The sequence below is a fragment of the Cucurbita pepo genome, chromosome 19, assembly GCF_057944985.1.
Source record: "Cucurbita pepo subsp. pepo isolate OVF chromosome 19, ASM5794498v1, whole genome shotgun sequence".
Lineage (NCBI taxonomy): Eukaryota > Viridiplantae > Streptophyta > Magnoliopsida > Cucurbitales > Cucurbitaceae > Cucurbita > Cucurbita pepo.
In genome coordinates this window covers 11235065-11259233 of record NC_141816.1, presented here as the reverse complement: position 1 = coordinate 11259233, position 24169 = coordinate 11235065, and the positions used below count along the sequence as shown (strand labels likewise).

The following is a 24169-nucleotide window of genomic DNA, read 5'->3' as shown; positions in this document are numbered from 1 at the left end:
TTATCAACGAACTTACAGACATCTGAACGGATGAAAAAAAAAACTTCTAAAAATGCTCAAGAGCGTGGACTAATTATTCCCTTCAAGGAAGGTTCAAATTTAGTTAATCAACATCCCATGACAAAAAGTGGTAAAAAAAATTCGACGGTACAAAAAATCGTGAACGCTGCGACACAAATCATCTCTGTGCCCTAGGTCCAGAAAACCCCGAGATCGTCAATCGTAAGAAAAACAAATCATTTCAACAGAAAGTTTTTAAGCTCACCTTTTGCGATGAGAATCAGCCTGCGCTGGCATTCGATTATTAAATATTCAATAGATCAAACAAAAACAACGATAAACAGATAAAGATCAATAAAAAAAATAAAAAATAAAAAAAACTTACCATTTTCCGCAATGAAATCAAAAGGCAAACACAGATACAAAACACGAATTTTAGGGTTTCTGAAGACGGCTTCTCCACGAGCCGCAGCGGTCGCAAATCGCCGTCGTGACTTGTGCGAGGAGAGAAACCTTAGGGATTCGTGAGAAAAAAATTTCGTATTGTTTCAAGAATTTTCCAGTACAGTGTGTATATTATTCTTATCGTGCACTCTCGCATCTCAACCGTACATCACTGCATCTTCAAATTAGCTTTATATGATAAAAAAAAAAAATCAAATTATAGCCTAATTTTTGTAAGTTTATTAATTAAATCTCTATATTAATAATTATATCCATTAAAATTTTAATTTTTTGTCTGTAAGTTTATTAATTAAATCTCTATATTAATAATTATATCCATTAAAAATTTTAAACATATCCATTAAAATTTTAAACTTTATTAATTTACACGCTTATAATGAAATAAATTAAACCTTTAAAATCATTAATAATTTTCTTTTTAAATAATTTTCTTATTAAACCTTTAAAAATCATTAATAATTTTTTGAATTAACAAAGCTGAAATCTAGCTCAATAATCTATGAACAAGAGAGATCCCTAAATATCCAATTGAAAACTAAGTCGACGATGATGTCATAAGTTAAGGGTCCGGGGGAGGCAAGAGTCCTACATAACACGCTATTGGTAGTGATTCAACCACAGCGCCACAAATTTGTAATTTTTTTATATTTTATTTCAACTAAAAATCTAAACATTTTCGAATAAATTATGAAAAAAAAAACATACATAATTTTCCAATGTTGAAACTTTATTTGAAGCAAAATGAATGAAAACCCACAATATCTCTTATTGCATACAATCATCAATGAACAGCAAAGAAAATCTCACCAGAAAACAAAACAAAGCAGAAAGCTATGTAATTTTCATACTTTTGGACAGTAAACTTGCCTACTCACTACTAAGGTATCGATTCTCTTCCCCGTTCGCCTGTTTCGACTCCGGTTCGAGAGGGTCAGTTCTACCAGTGGCAACTACTTACAGAGCCTAAGACCAAACTTGCAGACAGCACCATTGCAGAAGGAGCCTAAGTGGTCAGAACATCAGGAATTGCAGTTGAATGAGACCCTATTATCTTCCCCCCAACATCTGGGAAGTTTTCATATCCAGGCAGAGAGCTGACTTTCCCGTCACGGTCGACGAGCAACGGATACCTGAGAAGGTGGCCTTGCAACGTCGCGAATTCATCCGCTGTAAATATCCTCCAGTTATCCTCAGCAATCTTGTTCACTCTTCGTACACATTCCAAAGTTTTTGGCTCCTCAAAAATGGGATCGAGCATACCGAGATGCTCGCTCCATAACGACATTCTATACCCGTAAATCTGTTCATATAGTGATTAACAATGGTGAGACAACTAAGTTTTTGGCTACTCAAAACAAGGATCGAGCATACATAACGTCATTCTATACCCGTAAATCTGTTCATATAGTGATTAACAATGATGAGAAAACTGATATTGGTTTAATGCTAAGTTACTCAGATCAATATGCTTCATTTCCCGACGAAGAAACGATGACGATGTTGCAAGAGAAGTTGAGAAAAGGGCTAACCTGACCATGTGGGTGTTTCTGTTTCTTTGCCCACGTGTGATGCGGCTGATAGGCGCCGGTGGCTATCTCGGTATCCTTTGTCCCAGCCATAGATCTTTGGTTGATATTAGCAGACCCAATGATTACATATTCATCATCTACTATCATTCCCTTGGCGTGAACGTAAATCATAAACCGTTTATGTTTTAGTGAATTACACGCCTGAAATGTATGCATATTCAACAAAAAAGAGTATTAAAGTTATGATCAACCAATATAAACTTGCTCCAAATCGAATGATATGTAAGATTAACCAACTGGGAAACAATGGATTTCGTGATCATGAAACGTACGGTCACAGCAAAATGAGAACCGTCCCGTCAAGAACATCCGATAAAATTGAAACGAAACAATATGAGAATCAACTCCTATACTAATTATCAGACGAGGCCAATAGGTGGGAAGAAAAGGAAAGAACTCGTTATTAACGACGTTTACTGTTGAAAACACAGCTTCATTTTTTGAAAAGTTACCGTACCGTTGCATTGTCGATGTTCGGTCCATTTGCAGGAATTTCTTCGCGTTTACCAAGACAGTAGAAATTTAGATAGTCTTGAGGGTGCAAATCTGGTTGCTCTGATGACTTTAGTTCACTTGCAACAATGTCGTACATCATTTGCATTGTTTGTCCCTACGATCAAAAGTAATATGCAAATGTTTAAACCCAAAGCTTAGCAGATATTATCCGTTTTGGTCCGTTACGTATCGTCGTCAGCCTCACAGTTTTAAAATGCGTCCACTAAGGAGAGGTTTCCACATCGTTATAAGGAATGCTTCGTTCCCCTCTCCAACCGAGGTGGGATCTCACAATCCACCCCCCTTGAGGGCCCAGCGTCCTCACTAGCACACCGCCTGGTATCTAGCTCTAATACTATTTGTAACAGTCCAAGCTCACCGCTAGCAGATATTGTCCGCTTTGGCCCGTTACGTATCGCCGTCAGCCTCACGGTTTTAAAACACGTCTACTAGGGAAAGGTTTCCACACCCTTATAAGGAATGCTTCGTTCCCCTCTCCAACCGATGTGGGATCTCACACTTAGCTAGCTTGTTTAATGGTCTAGTACATCACATTCGATAATGGATACTGTGGAAACCCGAGCCTGCAGTCAATGTTTCACATTCAATCTATCCAGATTCTATTTCAGATAGCGATTTACCTGCCAATAAAGAATCTCTTGCATGGCACCGCTATTCGGATCTCCCTCGGGCCACATTGGTATAACAATATATACAACAAATCTTTCCTTGGCTCTAATTTTGCTCGCAATTTTAAGGGCCAACTCCATGGGAATGAGATGATCAGCCCCTGTTCATGCCATAAACCCAGAAATGTACAATATAGAATAGTGGATATTAAAACTCTAGAACAGAACTTGGAAGAGAGACTAACCAGCATTTTTATATCCTGGCCATCCATACGACGATCCGATAAAATACTGATTTTCGATATAAATGAAATGTTGCGCCGATCTGATAGCCTGGATATATGCCATTTCGATGCTTTTCTCTATAGCCAAGTTTTTTGCACATACAAGATTCTGCAGCCACAAGCAAACGACATATCGACATCAAATTGATATTCTACTAATCAAAATCGGGAGTAGTGAAGTGAGGACCTGCAACACGGCAAGATGAGCATCTTTTGGAAACCCTTTGACTGATCCAGAGTCGATGGATCGGAAAATCTAAAAAAGAAAAAACAAAATATAGGCATGGATTTAATAAAGAAATGAAACCCATAATAAGAAAACTCATAACAAGCCCATGAGTTGTATGAATTCGAACCTGAACATGCCAGTTTTCGGGATCTTCTTCCTTCGAAACATATACATTAGGTTCATCGTCTGGAACTTTTGTTGAACCATCCGGTAACATATTTAGTTTAGGGCTTAGTATCCATGATATGCGTTCTATCTTTATTAAAGCATCATGCCAGTGAGTAATTCTCCTGCACCGTAGGCCAAACTCTGTCCATCTTGTGGCTTTGTTCCAACGTTGCTCGAAGTTCATAAGCAAGTCGTATGCAGCTGGCCCATCGATCCGACAGTGCAAGTCATGCCATGGTTCCCTTGGACCATTGGTTCCAGGCTAGTGTGTTCCATCCAAAACAACAAACAAAAACATTGGCAATTGTCTCAAGTTCTTAACCGCCCAGAAGAGAAAAGCGTAATCAAGTATCGAACTGTTTTATCGAAGTAAAATTGTCGTTTAATTTTACTCACAGGAATTGCAGGATTGTGAAAATCTTCCTTAAATACTGTGTCGAGGTCACGAAACAATCGATGCTCGGGTGTATCGTAACGACCATCACAGAGATCAAGACCTCCAAGAAATGCAGTTATCTTTCTATTATTACCATATGCCTGAGTATCAACAAGGACACACTTTTGATGGTGTGTGAAGACAGTCCCTACAACCTGGATAAACACAATACATGAGCAACTTCCAATAATAGGTCAGTCAATCACAAAGAAAGTCATTCCATAGAATTATTGACTCTCCAAAATAAGAGAAACAAGAACGGTAACAGTCCAAGCCCACCGCTATCCGATATTATCCTTTTGAGCTTTCCCTTTCGGGCTTCCCTTCTAGGTTTTTAAAACGTGTCTACTAAGGAGAGGCTCCCACACCCTTATAAAGAATGTGACTATCCCTTTTGAGTTTCCCCTCAAGGTTTTTAAAACGCGTCTCCCTTATAAAAAATGTTTCGTTTCCCTCTCCAACCGATGTGGGACCTCACAATCCACCCCCTTGAAGCCCAGCGTCCTCGCTGGCACACCACCTGGTGTCCACATCTCTTTGGGGCTTAGCCTCCTCGTTGACACATTCCCCGGTGTCTGGCTTTAATACCATTTGTAACAATCCAAGCCCACTGCTAGTAGCTATTGTCCTCTTTGGGCTTTCCCTTTCAAGCTTCCTCTCAAGGTTTTTAAAACGCATCTGTTAGGGAGAGGTTCCCACACCCTTATAAAGAATGTTTCGTTCCCCTCTCCAACCGATGTGGTATCCAACAATCCATCTCCCTTCGGGGCCCAACGTTCTCACTGGCACTCGTTCTCCTCTCCAATCGTTTCCACACCCTTGTAAAGAATGTTTCGTTCCCCTCTCCAATCGTTTCCACACCCAAGACATTTTTTTTTTTTTTTGGGGGGGGGGGGGGGGGAGGGCAAAATAAAATGAGTATGCCTCAATTACATCAGCCATGAGGTTCAAAATAAGTGATAAATCGTAGCCTCCTCATCTTCCCCCCTTGGCACAGGGAGGTATTAAACCCATACCTTTTGTTTCACATAGCTTAGCTTGCCACTCGGATAGCGAGGCGAAAGCACACAAATAACAGAAGAATGCTTGAAAAATTTGTAGGTTTCCTCGTCATGCGTCTGCATCAATCCTTCCTGCAACCGACGACGATTACATTTTACAATCAATTATTCCAACCCGTCTTATATAGAAGAGTTTCGAGCAATCCCTTCAATATAATCATAGAAACTAGTACTAGATTAAAGAATGATATTCAAGGCATCAGAATTCAAGAACTCTAGCCTAAAATCACAAGGATTCATTCAATCATTCAACTGTATATTCTAAAGAAATCTCACCGTGCTGATGAAGAACTTGTCATGAGAAGTCTTATCATCCCAAACCATCAACAAAACTCGAACACCCTCTTCTGATTTGTATTTGAGCAGCTCACCAAGAGTCAAATCCCCGCCTCGGGGCAGTGGCCTGCTCGGCTCTCTAACCAGCCTCACCTTATGAAAAACAGACCATCCGACAATATATATCATATGATGAGCCTCTGTAATAGCATGGCAAATATCCTCCCAACATTTCCCTTGTCTAAAAACCTTCCCACCATCCAATTCAATCTGTGGCAGCAGCCCATCAGGCACATGAGCATCTTGGTACAATCTCATGGAGCTCCCTTTCCTGACAGGAAAATATGTATGCCGCACACCCTTGTGCTCTGGATCTCCGGCGATACCATGACGATACGTCGGGTTCTTCTCAACCGAGGTAAACTTCATTTCGATTCGGAGTTTCGTGTCAGGCTTCGGCGGCTTGCCATTGGAGCCAATCACCGGAAACCACCCACTAATGGTCAAACCAGAGGCAATTTGCCGAGCTGGGAACTTGACCGTCCCCATAACCTCAGCGCCAAAGACATCGTCGTCTTTCACCTGGAATTCTATTTCAGCCATTTTCTGTGCAAGAGGGATAACAAAATGCTCGTTCCAATGGGGATTCTGGGAATTCTTTATCACGCGAGTCCGTGCGACGGTGGCTTGAGGAACCCGGACGGTAACATATGGATCACTGGTGATGATTTTGCTATGGCCACGGTGGACTTTCCCCTCGTCGACGGAACGAGAGTTGGTTCCGACGGATTTAATGGCAGAGTAGTCGAGAGTACCACAGGCGGTGAAGCACCGACGAAGACGCTCCGATATTATATCCATATTAGGCAACTGGACGGCCTCGAAGATTTTAAGGTCGAGATCGCCATGGAGATAGACCTCTTCTGAACTCTCCGCCATGAAAACTGAAGCGACAAACCCCACCGCCGTTTCAGTGGTTTAAACGACCAAAACCCACAAAACAAGACGCAAGAAACAAAGAAAATAGTAAACAATTGAAATGGGGAAATGGGTTTTGACTGACAAGAAATTTCTTACCAAAATCAAGCGGCTACAAAACTAGAACAGCTTATGAACAGTGCCAAATCCGAATAATCTTGCTTGATTCAGAGATCTTCAAACCCCTTTGTTCATTCCCAAAATGTAAAACGAAGAACAAAATGGCGATTGCCTTCATTAACGTGGGACAGGGACAGTTGAAGAAATTGAAAGTCCATAAGATTTTCGTTACCAGTCTGAATCCTCCATGTTAAAATCAACTGGTAACCACCAAATTAACCAAGAAATTGGCCCACGCGTGCGTTGAAATTTCTCAATCGATACCACAATCCATCTCCATCGCCGTTTCACCGCTCACTGTAAAAGCGAAAGCAAGAGAATAAGCTGAGAAATGCGTTGATGATCCGTTCTAAAGCGACGATTATTTGCTTTTGAAGGCACTAGAACGTGGGGCGCACTGTGATTAGTGAATCTTCGTATCAAAATCATAGTTATTTCCAGTCGTTGATGTGCTTTATGTAAAAGTTACCATTTCAGCTCGAATCATTCCCAAAAACGGAGGAGGTTTCTTTCAAAGATTCATCGTTTCAATCGGAAGAAAGGTATCGGATCTATCGCCTTCGGTTTTGTTTTTGAGCTAAGCGATCACTTTTTTCTGTTAAATCGCTGTTTCAGTATCCATAAGTCAATACTTAATTTTAAGTTCATCTTTATTTAATTTGGGTTTGATTATTATTATCATAGCTTCTCAAACTTTTAATTTGGGTAGTGAATTTACTAAATTAACCTTTTAGTCAATGGAGTATATTCTTTACCTTATATTTCAACTCGTCTCTCGTCTCTCGTCTCTCAGTATTTTCATAATCCCGACCTTCTCTCACACGCTCTCCCGTATATTATTAAAAGATGGATAATGATGCATTTAATAGGGTAAATGACGTTTTGAGCTCGTAATAACAATACGAACTCAAAAAAATTTTCTGTATAGCATTGCTAGATCATCGGGTACACAGTCTCGTGCACACTCCTAGTAATGGTATACATTCATAATAATTTTTTCTCGTGTATCTAACCGTGCAAAACTAACTATCACATAGCCTCATGCACGTTTTTAATAACGGTATGAATTCGAAACTATCAACCACAAATCTCGTGCACGCTCTAATAATCGTACAAATTCAAAATATTTTTCTATCATACGTTTAATGGTATAAAAACCATCAACCACACAGTTTCATGCATGCTCATATATCTATAACGGCTCAAGCCTACTACTAGCATATATTATTCGTTTCGACCGGTTATATATCACTGTCAGCCTCACAGTTTAAAAACTCGTATACTAGGGAGAGATTTCTACATCTTTATAAACGTTTTAAAACCGTGAGGCTGACGGTGATACATAACGAGCCAAAGCGAACAATACCTGCTAATAATGAGCTTGGACTATTACAAATTGTATCAGAGCTAGACACTAGACGATGTGTCAGTAATGTTTGGGAGTGGATTATGAGATCTCACGTCAGTTAGAGAAGATAACGAAGTATTTCTTATAAGAGTGTGGAAACTTGCAAAACTACGTATCACACAGTCTCGATCCATAATCAAACTCCTTTATTCTTTGCCTCAACCTCCATCTTCTATCACCCTTTTTTCCAAAACGATCGGAATTATTTCTTCCCTTATTTAACTATATTCTTTCTTTGCTTCTCTTCCACCTCCCTCGCCATTTTTTTCTTCGAACATATTCTTACAGTTTAAAGTAATTGACATGTATTTATTCTCTCGAGATCAAAATTTTAAATTAATAAAAAGTATATTTATAACATAATTATAATAATCCATATTTTAATATAAATTTATTAATTAACGTCAATTATATTTGATTTTAATTATTTAATCTCGAAAGTAATAAAGTAACTTTAATCTTATAAAGTAGCAAACGAGGAATGTTTGACTAACAACGTTGTCCACAGTCTTCAAGCAATGGATAAATTGTACTATATAATAATGTAACGGAATAATCTTTTTTTTTTTTTCTTTTGAAAATATGGAGTAAAATAAAATTAAATATTTAATTTATTAGTCAATGATATTTATTTTATAAGGAACTAAGATCTTGATATTATAATTATTAAATAATATCAGATCGCATTATGTCTGTAGCCGGTAGTCCATGCTTTTCACGTGAAGCCAATTTTATTTATTATTATCTAAATACTAAATTAATAAATAAAAAAAATACTTTTAAATTATAAATACATATTCCAATAAGATAGTGTTTTAAAAATACCATGGATTAAAATTTTAATTTAATATAATAATTTAAATAATGTATTAATTTTTTTTTTTTTTTTTTTGGGTTATATTATCTAAGAGACGGGTTAGAGGACATGGTGAGATATTTTAACACGTGGGTATGCTACGTGATCGACTATTAAAAAAATTAATTTTGACGATCGATGGATTAGACTTTGCTAGTAGATGGAAAAGTACTCCACACTAAATGTGACCCAGTAGGAAAAGATACCTTTCTCAGACATACTTTCACAATCCTTTTTCAACCCGGATGTGTTATATCCAGATTGTACGAGGATCCAGCTGGTAGGGGGGAGCTATTCTGAAGCCGTCAGAGGCGGAAGCGGCAAATACCTTCTACCGAGTTCCCCAACACTTAGCTTAGTAGCTCAACTCTTTCGACTGATCGGGCGGGCTGGTTGGGAAGGGGTTCTTAGTGGAGAAAAGAATCGCTGAGAGATAGATTCGACTATTTGGTCAGGACGAAGGCGTAGTGGCATTTCCTTCGGTTACTGCTGAGATAAGGCAGCAGGGCGAGTGGATTGAGTTTTATTTATCCATCATATTCCTTATGTGGGCTTTTCTGTAGGCCCATTAGATTAAGTCGTATGATGGGCCGAAATAGTCGTAAGTGATGGGCCTACCCATTTTAGCCCATTATGGAACAATACCATTTTTTTATTTTTTATTTTTAAATAAGTTTTATTAAATAACAAAAAAAAAAATCAAGTTTTTAACTAAAATATTGAAATTAAAATTTTAAATAGGACTAATCAAATAAAAAATAATAACTTTTTAATACAAATATTACTAACATTTAAATATTTTTAATATTCATAACAATGGTTTACCCAACTAAAAAATTTTAAACTCATGAATCGAACCAAATTTCTTTGTTTTTTAAAATTAAACCTAACCCAATCCGAACAAACAAAATAGATAACCTAAACGAGCAACCCAACTCTTATAATTTGGATTGAATCGTTAAAGTAATTGGACCACAAACCATTCTTAACAAAATTTAATTTTGCGATTAATAGATCCAATAATTAAAAAATAAAAAATATATAGATAAATTTTATAATATTAAAAGTTTAGGGAATAGATAAAGATATATCTCTCTAGACTTATTTTATAATTTAATTATTTTTATAATATATGATTGGAAGTGAATCATATTTTATTTGTTTAGGTAAGGCTTACATGTGAGTGACATTAATGTCCTGATCATAATAAGGTAATAAAAAGACAAAATTGCCCATTATCCAATATTCCAATTTAGCTTTATTAGGTGTATACGTTGAAAATAAACATAATTTAACTACATAAAATCTAATATTTAATGCTTTATTCTACAAATAAAAATGATGATAAATAAATATATGAAAAATAAAAAGAAGAAATTTGGTTGGTGAATTTTTTTTTTTTAAATTTCCTTTTTTAATTTATGTGACAATTAAAAAAAAGTATAAAATTTGATAAAACAATTGGTAAAAGTATAATATTAATTTTTGTAAATGTTTTGCATTTTATTTGTAATTATTTGACTTTTATGCTTAAAAAAATATAATAATTTATCGTATAATAATACATTAATGAGTTATTTTATTCTGTAAGTCTTTGTATTTTTATATTATTGTACATTCAATACCGTAAATAAGTAAAATACTAATGTAGATATGTAACAAGATATTAACCTAAAAAAAAGTCATATTATTTAATTGATCAGTAAATATTAAAGACTTTTGTAATAATAATTATAAATGTGGGTCCCTAAACTATGATTATGGGTATATATCCATAATATTAAAATAAAAAATAAAAAAGAGATAAATTTTATTTTTAAAAATTAAATCCCAATTAAATTTATATACTTATAATTTTATTTTTATTTTTATACTTAAAATATATTAAAAAATTTAAAAATAGCATTTTATACATACACTTTATATTGGTAAAAATAATAAAAAAAAATTAATTTTTACCGTCAATTTAGGATTTTCTTTCTGAAAACATGTTCACAAATTTGGAAATAATTTATTTTTATTTTCAAAACTGAATTAAAAATTAAAAATTAATCATTATTATTTAATTAAGCCGCCGGAGACGGAGGGAAATTAATTAAGGAAATAATAAAGAAAACTGATCGAAAGCGGAGAGGAAGAAGCGAAACCAATCTCGGCGTCGGAGTTCATCAAGATTTCCCATTACCGACTCGGAGGATTTGGACTTCGAGACGAAGAAACGAACCGGTACTCTCCTCTGAAATTCCAGATCTTGCTCTCCTCCTTCCATGGCGAAGCACAGGCAACCTCGATTTCCTTCTCGGAAGTCGTCTTCTTCTTCTACTCTCATATTTACCTTGCTCATTATGTTCACCTTCGTCATTCTGATTCTTCTTGCCCTTGGAATCCTCTCGATCCCTGGAAATTCTGGCGCGCCCAAGGCTCATGATCTGAGCTCGATCGTGCGGAAAACTTCCGATGAGTATGTTATCATCTGTGTTCGATTTCAATTTTTTTGTTCTGTATGGGGTTGATTTTAAATTGATTGATTGATTTTGTTTTAGAGTTGACGAGGAGAAAGGTGAGCAGTGGGCTGAAGTGATCTCATGGGAACCTAGAGCCTTCGTTTATCACAATTTTCTGGTATTCATTTTCTCCCCTGATCTATGACGAGGGATTTTTGTTTCATGTTTGTTCGTCGCTCTCTATGCAATTTGTGTATGGAATTATGTGAACTTGGTTGTTGTATGCTGATGATACGTGTTGGATGCGTCTTTGGGGCTGCATATGCCAATGAAAACCAAGGGATTATGTTTACGTTCCTCTTAGAAATCCTTCTTCTCTTATGTTATGCTGAGAGGGGTTGAGGATGATTCGCATCTGTATTTGTCTTTAGATTGCTTTAAGGAATTTCTGAATTGGTTTACTTTTTAATTGCTCAGACAAAGGAGGAATGTGAGTACCTAATCAGCCTTGCCAAGCCTCACATGCAAAAGTCTTCCGTTGTTGACAGTGAAACTGGAAAGAGCAAAGATAGCAGGTCTGAAATTCTCTTCCCCAGAATTCCCTTTTGTTAGTAATGCTTGATCTCTAATGTAGAAGCCTCCACGACCTCTCTTTTACAGAGTTCGTACTAGCTCTGGAACATTTTTGCCCAGAGGACGTGATAAGATTATTAGAAACATCGAGAAAAGGATTGCTGATTTCAGCTTCGTACCCGTAGGTATATATTCTCAAGCCTATTTTCCTCTTCCTGGTTTCTTCCCACTACATCCAGCATTGCTCTTCTTTTATTTTATTATGCATGGCTAAACTAAACGTTACAATCTTTGATTTATTTCCTACTGCACTTATCGTTGTGATCGAACTTTTCGCCTATAAACCAGCATTCCCAATCACACAATTGTGCGCAAGACCGTTCAAATAGACACAACTACCGTGCTAAGCTTCACATGGATGAGGAAGATTTTTAACCATGGTTGAAAAGTCGAATAACGAATATTCACTCAAATGTAGGAACACCAAAATGAATCAGATATTTAACCTATGAGCTTAACCATCCATTGCCTCTTTTTAAGAATGAAAGAGAATTGGGTTCGCCTGATCAGATGTGCCAATTTTTGTTTATTATAAGTAGATATTGTCTTGTTATCTCCTCTTTTCATATTTTGTTACTGAAGCCCACTCACAATATATGTAGAGCATGGAGAAGGACTTCAGGTTCTTCATTATGAAGTGGGACAGAAATATGAACCTCATTTTGATTACTTCCTTGATGAATACAATACAAAGAATGGAGGTCAACGTATAGCAACAATGCTTATGTATCTGTAAGTAGTCATTTATATCCACTATGCTTGGGACTCTAACCAGGTGGTGTTATACCATGTGTGGTTCTCCCATTATTTTAACAACTTCTATCATAATTCAGCTCGGATGTTGAAGAAGGAGGTGAGACAGTGTTCCCTGCTGCCAAAGGAAACTTTAGTTCTGTACCTTGGTGGGATGAGCTTTCAGATTGTGGGAAGAAAGGGCTTTCTGTTAAACCGAAGAGGGGCGATGCGTTACTTTTCTGGAGCATGAAGCCTGATGCCTCTCTAGATCCATCAAGTCTGCATGGTTAGATTTGGATGCTCTTTAACTTATAATCTTCCATTCATTTTACAAAGCATTATAGGTTTCAGCGATGGGCATTTATTTTTGTTATTGGGATTTTTCACATCTCTCGTGTCGAAAGTAATGGGTTGATAAAATGATGACGTTTCTTCTGATGATCGTTTATAGGTGGTTGCCCTGTTATCAAGGGGAACAAATGGTCTGCTACTAAATGGATGCGAGTAGAAGAATACAAAGCTTGAGTGGATGCGACTAAGGTACTTTCCATGCCCTAAACCACGCACTAGAATCGTAATCAAACGAACACCTAAAACAACACTACAGCTGATTTTTCATGATTCTCAAAAAACCATAAACCAAATGGTTATCAAATGGGAAATTTCTTTTTGCCTCTCAACATAGAACAGCTTGAATTGCTGAATCATCTTCACATTAAGCACGTTGTAATTTAATTGAGTCTGGTTTTGAACTCCCCCACCCAAATCCCGCATATTGAGCGCAGCTGATATGCGGAGCTAGGCGATCATATCACGCCATAAAACGAGAAAAAAGAACAAAGGAATTCTTTCCTTCTGCGTTGTTTTTTCTTGTTATTGCTGAAAGAACTATTCCTAAAGATGTGGTGATGCTTCATTGTTTGGCAGGTGTGGTTGAATTTTCTTGTTATTGCTGAAAATCAGAGATGCATTTGCTGTAGGGAAAACCACCATTTCTATAATTTAACCTATGAATTTTGCTGTGCTTAATGTTTTAATTAGGAGCTTACATTGTGATTGATTTCTTGTTTATGGCCACGGAGAGAATAAGAGTTCATATTTTTGCTAGAAATGCCACTTCCATATGTAAAAAGAACAAAGATTTTAAGCTTGATGTACAGCTCCCTTGCTGCAACATTCTCGTTTATTTTCTATTTGATATTACTTTATATTTGTGTTCATTTCTTTATTTGGAAGATATCAACCATTAAATCTCATTATTATTAATTATTATTTAATTTTGGACATATTATGATGGAGGTTTTCTCAGAAGTTAGGTGTGTCTGGTTGCAATAATTATTTTTATTATTTTTTATTTTAACAGAAAATGTAAACTCAAATTTGGTAGTTGAATTTAATGGTCTTTAATTAGAATTAACACTAGATTAAATGTCATTTAGGGACCATTTGGCAATTTTTTTATACAGAGTTGTGTTTTAAGAATCAATTTTCAACGTTGCAGTTGAGTGTATTACAGGTAAAATAGTTAAATTAATAATAAATAAAAAAATCTTTTTAAATTTGTCTGAAAAGAAAAAAAAAACCTTTATATTTTATGAAGAAATATTACACAAATTTTGGATTAAAATTGTTAATATTTTATTAAAAAATACTTTTGAGTGTTAAAAAATTTCAATAATAACACTTTTAAAATTTATAGATAACTACCTTTTTATGGATAAATATAATATATTTTTGAAACAAAGTATTATCGGTTTCTAAAATTTATTTATTTATTTATTTTTAGAGAAAGCACTTATTAATTTAATCTTAAGATTTCATGAATTAAAGTTTTATTTTAAATAGGAAAAATTGATAAGTTGAAACAATTTAGAATTATTGAGAAAATAAAAAAGGGGAGAAATTCAGTGCTCCCTCGCTGCTTGCTTACTGCTTCGCGTGGATCAAATTCCTAATAACATACTGCAGAATTCCACCGTGATCGAAATATGCCAGTTCCACCTGCACATTACAAACAACCACCCAAACTTTAGCTTTCCACATCATGGAAATGCCAACCTCGGTTGTTTGTTCGAGTCATTCAACCACGGTTCGGGGAAAGTACCTCTGTGTCGAATCTTAGAACGCAACCGAATGACTTTCCAGTGTCTGTCACCACCGTCACGTTCTGACCAGGTCTGATTTCACTCACGTTGCTTGGAAGATCAATGGTGTAACGCTCGTGCCCGGTCAACCCGAGAGACTCGGCATCTTCCCCTGCCTTGAAACATAGAGGAATAACGCCCATACCGACCAAGTTGCTGCGGTGTATACGCTCAAAGCTCTTTGCTATAACTGCTTTTACACCCTGCCAGTGATATCGAAAAACACTAAACAATCCAGTAACTGTTGTAGAGTTGATCTATACTAATGCAAAAAGAATAATACATACCAGAAGCATTGGCCCCTTGGCAGCCCAATCTCGTGAGCTTCCGCTACCGTACTCGGCACCAGCCAGAATGATCGTATCGTGCCCCTCGCTCTTGTACCTCTGTTAATAAACATATAATCAGGACGAGAACGGAGAATCTATGCCAGTGTTCACAGGCCAATCTCGAAAAGGAAAATTTATTCATATCGATACCGAGAAGATATTACCATTGCAGCATCGAAAACAGAAAGTTTCTCCCCACTGGGGATGTGGATGGTCTTGGGTCCAACTTCCCCCTTCAACAGTTTATTGACTATACGAATGTTGGCGAAAGTGCCACGTGCCATAATCTCGTCATTCCCACGGCGACTGCCATAAGAGTTGAAATCTCGTCTATCGACCCCACGTTCGAGAAGGTACTTAGCAGCAGGACTGTCTTTATGGATGCTACCAGCAGGTGAGATATGATCAGTAGTAATACTATCACCAAAATTGAGCAAGCAGAACGCGTTCTTAACTCCGTGAGGCCCCGGAGGCGACATGCTCATATCCTTGAAATAAGGAGGCTCATGGATGTATGTCGAGGCCGAGTCCCAGGAGTATAGTGTTCCTTCTGGAACCGATAACTGGTTCCAGGTTACATTTCCTTCTGTGATCGCTTGGTATGTGGCCCGAAACATGTCAGGCAGCACGTTCGAATGTACAACCTAGCGGAGCGGTAAATAAGTTACAACTACAACTACGCAAAAACTCGACTGCGAAAAAGAACTTCAAAGTAAAGCAGCTTACTTCAGCAACTTCTTCACTGGTTGGCCAAATGTCCCTAAAGAATACTTTCTTTCCATCCTTTCCCACCCCAATAGGTTCACTTTCAAAATCAATATCCACCTGCAAAATAGTCTCTCAGTTACGTTTTTGACAAGTTATCTCACGTCGGTTGAGGAGGCGAACGAAACATTCTTTATAAATGTCTAGAAACCTCTCCCTAGCATACGTGTTTTAAAAATCTTGAGGAAAAGCCCGAAAGGAAAAGCCCAAAGAGGACAATATCTGCTAGAAACCTCTCCCTAGCATACGTGTTTTAAAAATCTTGAGGGAAAGCCCGAAAGGAAAAGCCTAAAGAGGACAATATCTGCTAGTGATGAGCTTGAGCTGTTACAAATGGTATCAAAGCCAAGCAGCCAAGCACTAGGCGATGTGCCAACGAAGGGGGTGGACACGAAGCAATGTGCTAGCAAGGATGCTGGGCCCTGAAGGGAGGTGGATTGAGGAGTCCCTCATCAATTGGAGAAGGGAATAAGGGTCGAGGCCAACGAGGACGCTGGGCCCCGAAGGAAGGTGGATTGTGAGATCCCACATCGGTTGAGGAGGAGAACGAAGCATTCTTTATAAGGGTGTGGAAACCTCTCACTAGCATACGCGTTATAAAAACCTTGAGGGGAAGCTGGGCCCCGAAGGAGGGTGGATTGTGAGATCCCACATCGGTTGAGGAGGAGAATGAAGCATTCTTTATAAGGGTGTGGAAACCTCTCACTAGCATACACGTTATAAAAACCTTGAGGGGAAACTCGAAAGGGAAAGCCAAAGAGGATAATATCTGCTAGCGGTGGGCTTAGGCGGTTACATCTACCGTCTTTCACCATTTCCAATACAAAAGAGAGGGGGAGAGTTGTAGAAGGTACTTACAGTGCCAGCAAGAGCATAGGCAACCACAAGAGGAGGAGAAGCAAGGTAGTTGGCCCTCGTTAACGGATGCACACGACCCTCGAAATTTCTATTTCCCGACAGTACAGCTGCAGCAACTACGTCTGGACATTCAAATATCATCAACAAAGTGGTTAGTGTAATACCCGAAAACAGTATCCACAATCCACCTACTGCAAACGGTTACCATTTTCGGTTATCGCCGAAGCAACGGATTCATCAATATCTCCTGAATTTCCAATACATGTGGTACATCCATACCCAACTATATTGAATCCTAGCTGATTAAGATACTTTTGCAAGCCACTGCAGATGAAAAAGTGTAGTCACATACGGTATACGAGTAATCTCTCTCTCGAAGAAAGTAAATATAATACCTCTGTGCCAAATATTTGGTCACGACCCCCGAGCCGGGAGCAAGACTAGTTTTAATCCAAGGCTTAACCTGATTAAGGAGGTCGAAATGAAACGAGTTACTATGAGTTCAACATTGAGAGAAAGGAATCATATTAATAGTGGGTGAAAGCAAAAATCTAACCTCTAGCCCAAGCTCACAAGCTTTCTTAGCCACCAATGCAGCTCCAAGCATAACACTTGGGTTCGAGGTATTCGTGCAGCTGGTGATAGCTGCAATTACGACATCCCCGTGCCGAAGATGGGCTGGGGATCCATGAAAACTGAACTCTGCAACCTTGGCTTGAGCTTCTTTTGGTATGGCAAACCCCTAAATCATCATTATATTAGTATAAAAAGATTGGAGTAAACCTCTCCCTAACAGACGTGTTTTAAAACCGTGCGGCTCACAACGATACGTAATGGGCCAAAACAGACAATATCAAGAACCAACGACGCCGAGGTAAACATCCTTCACCTTGAATCCAACTCTATTGTCGAGGCATGCGTGCCAATCTGCTTTCATTTCTTTTAAGGGAACTCGATCGTGCGGTCTGCAAAATCGAGAGGAAGAATATACGTTTAAATAATGCTAGATTAATATTCTCAATCATACACAAGTAGTTCTAGTATAACTTAAACTACCTTTTTGGACCTGATATGCACGGTTCAACGTCCGAAAGGTTCAGCTCGATATGAGAGGAGTACACTCGTTCAACTTGAGGCTGCGTTAAGTAAAATCTAACTCAGACATGAAAAGGTTCTAATATCGAGCGATTTAGTGCTCGTAAGGTGCGCGAATGACAAAAAGTAAACGAGGATATTTCATATTCACCTCGCTGTAGTCCACGAACATCTTGTTAGCTCGCAGATACGATTCTATCATAGAAATCTAAATGATAATTCCCAAGTTAACACAATGAACAAAAGCAAACATGAAGAACGTCAGTACGAGCGTTTACTAACCGTTTCATCTTTTCTTCCGGTCAGTTTTAGATACTGCAAGGTGACATGGTCCACAGGAAAGAACCCCATTGTTGCACCGTACTCGGGAGACATGTTGGCAATTGTGGCACGGTCGGCCAAAGATAGTTCGCTCATACCTTCCCCTGCAAGGACCATAATCCCATTAATCTCTTATAATAACTATTTTCAGGCACGTTCGTTACACGTTTTCATTTCTTGTATCGTTATATGCTTCGGAAGTTCGATTCGGCTAACCATAAAACTCCACAAACTTGCCAACAACACCATGGTTCCTGAGCATTTGAGTTACAGTCAAAACCAAGTCCGTAGCTGTTACACCATTTCTCAACTTTCCAACTAATTTAAAACCAACGACGCCGGGCAAGACCATGCTCATGGGCTAAAATCGAGGAGAAAAACGAAAGACGAACGAAGTCAAACGTTTGCCAGCAAGATAACAAAAGTATAAGAACAAGTACAATTTCTCTACCTGTCCAAGCATTGCAGCTTCTGCTTCTATCCCACCGACACCCCAACCAGCAACACCCAATCCATCGATCATCGTCGTGTGTGAATCGGTTCCCACGACACTATCAGGATAAAGAACGCCATTTGTGTTGAACACTACTCGGCCAAGGTACTCCAGATTAACCTGAAACATGATAACATTATTTCATCATCGCTATCGACAATCCTGCATGCTAAAGCCTTATAAGACGTGTATACGTTTACCTGGTGAACTATACCAGATCCTGGTGGTACGACAAGCATGTTATGGAACGCACTCGATCCCCATTTCAGAAAACCGAACCTCTCTCTGTTTCGTTGAAACTCGAGTTCCATGTTTGCTTTTACTGCATTTTCTGTTTTCGCTACGTCAACCTGAACCGAGTGGTCAATGACAAGATCTACTGGAACCTGCACTCATCGTATTCATACGCCATAACGCAGTGTTCAACCGTTCGAGTATCAGCTAGAATCGAGTACGATCGACAAATGTACAGAACAAGAATTGAAGTTGCTAACTGCTCACCAATGGATTAATCTTGTTCGAATCACCACCGAGCCTGTTCATCGCATCTCGCATGCAAGCAAGATCAACAACAGCAGGCACACCAGTAAAATCCTAAATGGATACATTGTTCACACATCAAAATCAGAACACAAATCCATGACCAACTTTCAGAAACAAAATGCTGACCTGAAGCAACACTCTAGCAGGTTTGAATGGAATTTCAACCAGTTTGGGAGCGGTGTTCTCCCAGTCAATAATCTTCTCGACATCGTTCGCCTTAACTGCAAACTCATCGCAGTTTCGAATGGCCGATTCAAGAAGTATCCGAATCGAATATGGCAGCCTCTCTGCCAAAGAAACATCCATCCAACAATCAAAATTTCAACCTATTATACTCAAAGCATAGAGAATCAAGTAAAGCTTTCAACGAATCCCAGAAAAGTTGTGGAAAGAAAAGCTCCGATTCAATGATTCGAAAGGAAAAACTCACAACAACAAAGACATTCAAAGTTCATATGAATCAAACAAACAGTACAAAAAAAGCAAAAACACTCACCGATTCTAGGATCGTTCAGAGCGGGCAAGCTATAGTACTTTCCAAACACACCCCCTTCAGGATTCTCAAGAGTCTTCAAAATGCTATTGAAAGGGTTTTGAATCGCTGTAAAAAACCCAACAAATCCAAAATCAGAGATAAAAAAAACAAAGGAGGCCCCAAATGAAACCGAAAGCAAGCCACAAAAAAGAAAGATCGATTTGAATCGAATAGTAAGTACCCATTGATGCGATGGATGAGATGCTCCACAAGCAAAGAGAGTTGAATCAACTAAGAAACCAAGACAGGGAGGGAGGGAGAGAGAGACAATGTCGAAGGCGGCGCAAGAAATTGTGGAATATTATACGTAGCGGTTAGCCACTTTATATGGCTCTATGGGCCTCCGGGTATCGCTGAGGCGCAAAAATCAGTCACAAGTGAGCAGTCGACGCCTCTCTCAAATCTCAACTACCCAAGTCGCAGTAGATTTCATGCACTTTGTCAGTTCTTGCTAATTTCATCAATCTCGATGCATTTTCTTGGATTAATTGATCGAAATCTGTGTTCTTCCTACAGTTTTCTCCAGATTTTAACATGGGTTTGCGTTTGATTTACTTTTCACCAACATCATTATGCATTTTGAAGCCAATTTTTCGTCATTGTTCTTGATGGGAAACTGGGATTTCTAGATATAAAGCGTTGATTTCTGAATCGACTATTAACATATATGTCAAAGGAATGTTGAGGAAATTAAAAGATCCATGAAGAACCCAAGAGCCGTCATTTTCTATACCAGCAATGAACAAAGGCAATCGCTTTCAAATTCACAGATCGAGGAATCTGCGAGCGAAGGCGGCTGTTGGTACGAAATTTAGTTTTAATATTGATTGGCTGCTTTTGGCCAAACCTAGATTTGATATCCTCTTTGTGCCTTCTACTTCCAAGTCGTTTGGGCCGCGTGCCAATCCCAATGTAGCCGATCATTTTCTCGGACCAATTATTGATCATCACTTTGGTAAGCTATTACCTTGGGCCGAGTGCCAATCCCAATGTGGCCGATCATTCTCTCGGACCAATTATTGATCATCACTTTGGTAAGCTATTACCTCACCTACTAGCTAATCAGATGTGAGCCCTGCATTAGGCGGATTTCTCTTTTTGCTCCTCTGTGTACGGTGTATTAGCAGCTGTTTCCTGTTGTTGTTTCCCTCCGAAAGGTTGGTTTTATGTGTTACTTATCTGTCCGCCACTAGAAATACCATTTTCCGCCCGATTTACATGGGTGTTTATGGATTGAATTGGACTACCATTTTTTTCAAATGTGCAACTCTTGTTAAATAACAAACTCAACCATAAATATTGAATTTGGTATGGGGTTCGAAATTTGTTGGGTCCCATCGAACCATTTGTCTAGCTAGAGCTAGAGGAAGCTCACTTCAACAAGAGGAAACATCTTAGCCAGAAATCGACAGACCCGAGGAGGTCGATGGGGTTTGAATTTTCTGAAAGCCTAATGAGCATTGAAGGTATCAGATTCGGGAAGCTTTGAATCGGGATGGATAGTTTTGCGTTCGAGAGAGCAAGCTTAAATAGTCAGAGAACAATAGTATTCCTATCGACATCGATCAAACGAGTACCGAACAGCATCTCTCCGAGACTACAAATAATGAACAAAATAGAGTATTTCTGTTTAGATTAAGCTCTATTTTCCTGGTTCTTTCATTTACTTCTGCTCAAACTGTTGGAAACTACATAGAGTAATTGCCGTGTTAAATGTTAAACTACGCATTAAAAAACTAGGTACGTACATAACAGCTACAAGAAGAGTCTATCAGCTTCATCAGATTGTGTTAAGTTATGCAGGTGGAGCACAAAGAGCTAGAGACTTTTTTGGTAAGATAACGCCCCTCCCTCTCAAAGACGTAGTCGGGCCTCGGACCGAGCTTGCTCTGCTCACGAGATTCGAGTCGAGAAATACAACTATGACTGTGATGTCATCGTGAAAATGACGGCGGATACCTCGGTCGATGTCCTTCAAATCTGAATATCGCATTTCTCGCTTCTTAGCTGCATCCTGCATAGCAGCTTTTACCAATCTCTTAGCACTTCCCTGCATGAACAAAAGTAGTCATTTCAAATTTGGCGTTTTCGTTCATCTTTAGTTTTTCATCACCTCCTTGTATGAGCAAACAATCGAAGGAGCACGTAGTTTAGTAGGATTTAGACGTTAACACGTCCCTCGTGAACCGATAATACTTACATGATGTGGGTGAGTTCGAATAATATCCACAGCCTGCTGATTGCTAAGGTGCTCCCACAGACCATCAGAGGCAAATATGATGAATTGATCTTGTGGTCGAAGTTCATGCATCGATATTGATGGTTCACAGCTCAATATTGGCCGATTGAACGGTTCGCGTAGCCTAAACTTCGAATACAAGGGCTCCCTGTTGAATTCAGCCTTCTTTAGATATGCATCGCCTATAGATCTGGAAACCTGCAACGAATCCGAAATGCGAACAACAAAATGCTCAAAACGCCTCATTCCATAATGTCACGCAAACTCGACATATATAGCTCAGTATCCTACAAGTTGTACCTGCATTAAGCCTTTTACTCGCCATACATTATGCTTCAAAACTACTATATGCGAGTCATCTGGGTGCAAAGACTGCATCTCCCTTCTGACAGCTTCTATGCTCACATTATGCTCGGCTGATAGCTGAACAGCAACGACCTCCTCGGTCGCCTGAACGAGCCTTCCCAGCACGGCACGGGAATCGCCAAGATTGGCTATGTAAAGGGTGCCACCACAGATCACACCAACCAGACAGCATGAACCAACAGCTGCAATTTGGGGATTCATCTGCCATTGTTTAGCCACTAACGAAATAAACCCTTCCTCTGTAGCTTGAAATGCTTTCTTTATCACATCAGATGACATTGATTGTTGTTCTGTGGTGAACCCTGCATTTTGAAATGAAATGTTCAGCAGATACTCAAAAACATAATTACAAAGAGTTCTTCATTTGGTTTAGAGTTCTTACTTTTCAAATGCTGGAAAAGATTGTCATATATGTAATTTGATGCTTCAGGTCCACCATGACCATCATAGACACCAATAAACGTTCCAAATGGCCCGGATTCGAGCAAGCTCAATGGACCCGATTCGATCTGGCTCTGATCCTCGAGCAAGTTATTAGCCTGGACAACAGCCATTGAAAATTCACCATTCATGTGATGTCCAAGATCTTTGTACCATAGTAGGCCTTCACGACGGCCTGCCGAATCCGAGTTGCTGTGTACGATATTGTCCGAGGATGGCAACCAGCAAGCCCTCAGAAGGTTCATCAAGCTGGATAACATCCCTCATTTCATCAGCTCCACCCTCTTAACTCCACATTCAGAAAAAATCACAACACCCTTCTATCTAAAAGCTCCCACCAGCCGTCTTTCCCAGCAAACTAAACAAACAAAAAGAACAGAAATCACTCACAATTCGAAGCAGCAAAACCCCTAAATCTGATGAATGTTTCCTGTAATTTCATATATTTCAGTCAACTAACTCGATGAACTACAATAAATCCACAATAGAACAGAAACCTAGCATCTCTAATGCCTCAAATTCAAATTCAAAACAGAGAAAGAAACAAAAAAAAACTCGCATAATCCGTTGACTTCATATCGAAATTAACAGAAGGGCTACAGCAATACACAATCAAATACTCAAATTCATAAAAACTAAATGACAAAGATGATTGAAAAGAGTAACACGAACTCACTCAGAAACTAGGCTATTCGATCAGGTCGGTCAGATACTGAATAACCACCAAATGAAAACGATGATCTAAAAGGGACAGAGCAATACCCGTGGGTTCGAAAAGCGATAGAACCACGGATCGATCAAACAAGAACAGTACGCAAAAGCGGTTTCAAATTTATCTTCTGCTCCCTTTCTAGGGCACAACGAAAATTGAAGATGAAGAAGAAGAAGAAGAAGAAAACCCCGTCAATCCGTGAGATGAAATGAAAGGGGAATTGAAATAGTTCGGTGGTTGGTTCTACCTGGCGTGGCACCAAGAACACGTCTAAGAGAAAACCAACAGCGATGGCGGAAAGGCATCAATACACAAGGGATTTCAATGGGCTCCATAAATATAAACCAGAGACACAGAAAGTGGATGCAAACGAGAGGCATAGAATAGAATAGAACCATATCATTGATCGTCGCCCATTATATTATTATTTTGCTTCTAATTTTATTTTATTTTATTTTTGGAAAATATAAAATGGAAAATAAAAAATGAAATTATTAATTAATTAATTCCATATAAATTGAA

At 38.5% G+C, this 24169-nt stretch overlaps 4 protein-coding genes and 1 long non-coding RNA gene across 6 annotated transcripts; 1 reads left to right on the top strand and 4 right to left on the bottom strand.

Moving 5' to 3' along the window:
- Positions 1-65: 65 nt before the first annotated feature.
- LOC147786728 (uncharacterized) lies at positions 66-584 on the bottom strand. The gene is made up of 2 exons (XR_015414586.1): positions 386-584; positions 66-285 (listed from the first exon to the last, which is right to left on the bottom strand). It is a non-coding gene; the product is annotated as an uncharacterized LOC147786728 (long non-coding RNA).
- A 590-nt stretch (positions 585-1174) lies between these two features.
- On the bottom strand, positions 1175-7318 carry LOC111781332 (phospholipase D delta). 2 transcript variants are annotated; one of them, XM_087120152.1, is made up of 11 exons: positions 6710-7311; positions 5633-6576; positions 5312-5428; positions 4256-4450; positions 3819-4121; positions 3650-3718; positions 3424-3571; positions 3191-3339; positions 2512-2664; positions 1995-2195; positions 1175-1765 (listed from the first exon to the last, which is right to left on the bottom strand). In XM_087120152.1, exons 2-11 carry the CDS (start codon positions 6569-6571, stop codon positions 1469-1471), a joined length of 2571 nt encoding a protein of 856 aa, XP_086976278.1. In that variant the 5' UTR covers positions 6572-6576; positions 6710-7311; the 3' UTR covers positions 1175-1468. The 2 variants fall into 2 exon arrangements, with proteins under 2 accessions (XP_086976278.1, XP_023517632.2); XM_023661864.2 differs by lacking the exon at positions 1175-1765 and adding an exon at positions 1773-1861 and having other exon boundaries at positions 6710-7318.
- A 3770-nt stretch (positions 7319-11088) lies between these two features.
- LOC111781333 (putative prolyl 4-hydroxylase 10) lies at positions 11089-14026 on the top strand. Its single transcript, XM_023661865.2, has 8 exons — positions 11089-11455; positions 11538-11616; positions 11916-12013; positions 12099-12196; positions 12674-12803; positions 12905-13092; positions 13258-13346; positions 13734-14026. The coding sequence occupies exons 1-7, from the start codon at positions 11262-11264 to the stop codon at positions 13329-13331; spliced, it is 861 nt and encodes a 286-aa protein (XP_023517633.1). The 5' UTR covers positions 11089-11261; the 3' UTR covers positions 13332-13346; positions 13734-14026.
- Positions 14027-14621: 595 nt separating this feature from the next.
- LOC111782002 (aconitate hydratase) lies at positions 14622-20582 on the bottom strand. The gene is made up of 20 exons (XM_023662757.2): positions 20071-20582; positions 19851-19955; positions 19481-19641; positions 19313-19405; positions 19012-19197; positions 18770-18931; positions 18535-18679; positions 18280-18422; positions 18149-18205; positions 17959-18038; positions 17792-17867; positions 17459-17644; positions 17298-17365; positions 17108-17226; positions 16903-17024; positions 16006-16104; positions 15444-15923; positions 15238-15336; positions 14911-15153; positions 14622-14807 (listed from the first exon to the last, which is right to left on the bottom strand). The coding sequence occupies exons 1-20, from the start codon at positions 20072-20074 to the stop codon at positions 14733-14735; spliced, it is 2703 nt and encodes a 900-aa protein (XP_023518525.2). The 5' UTR covers positions 20075-20582; the 3' UTR covers positions 14622-14732.
- A 911-nt stretch (positions 20583-21493) lies between these two features.
- On the bottom strand, positions 21494-24049 carry LOC111782097 (putative protein phosphatase 2C 60). The gene is made up of 5 exons (XM_087120153.1): positions 23612-24049; positions 22877-23293; positions 22429-22796; positions 22090-22326; positions 21494-21939 (listed from the first exon to the last, which is right to left on the bottom strand). Exons 2-5 carry the CDS (start codon positions 23193-23195, stop codon positions 21685-21687), a joined length of 1179 nt encoding a protein of 392 aa, XP_086976279.1. The 5' UTR covers positions 23196-23293; positions 23612-24049; the 3' UTR covers positions 21494-21684.
- Between the last annotated feature and the right edge of the window lie 120 nt (positions 24050-24169).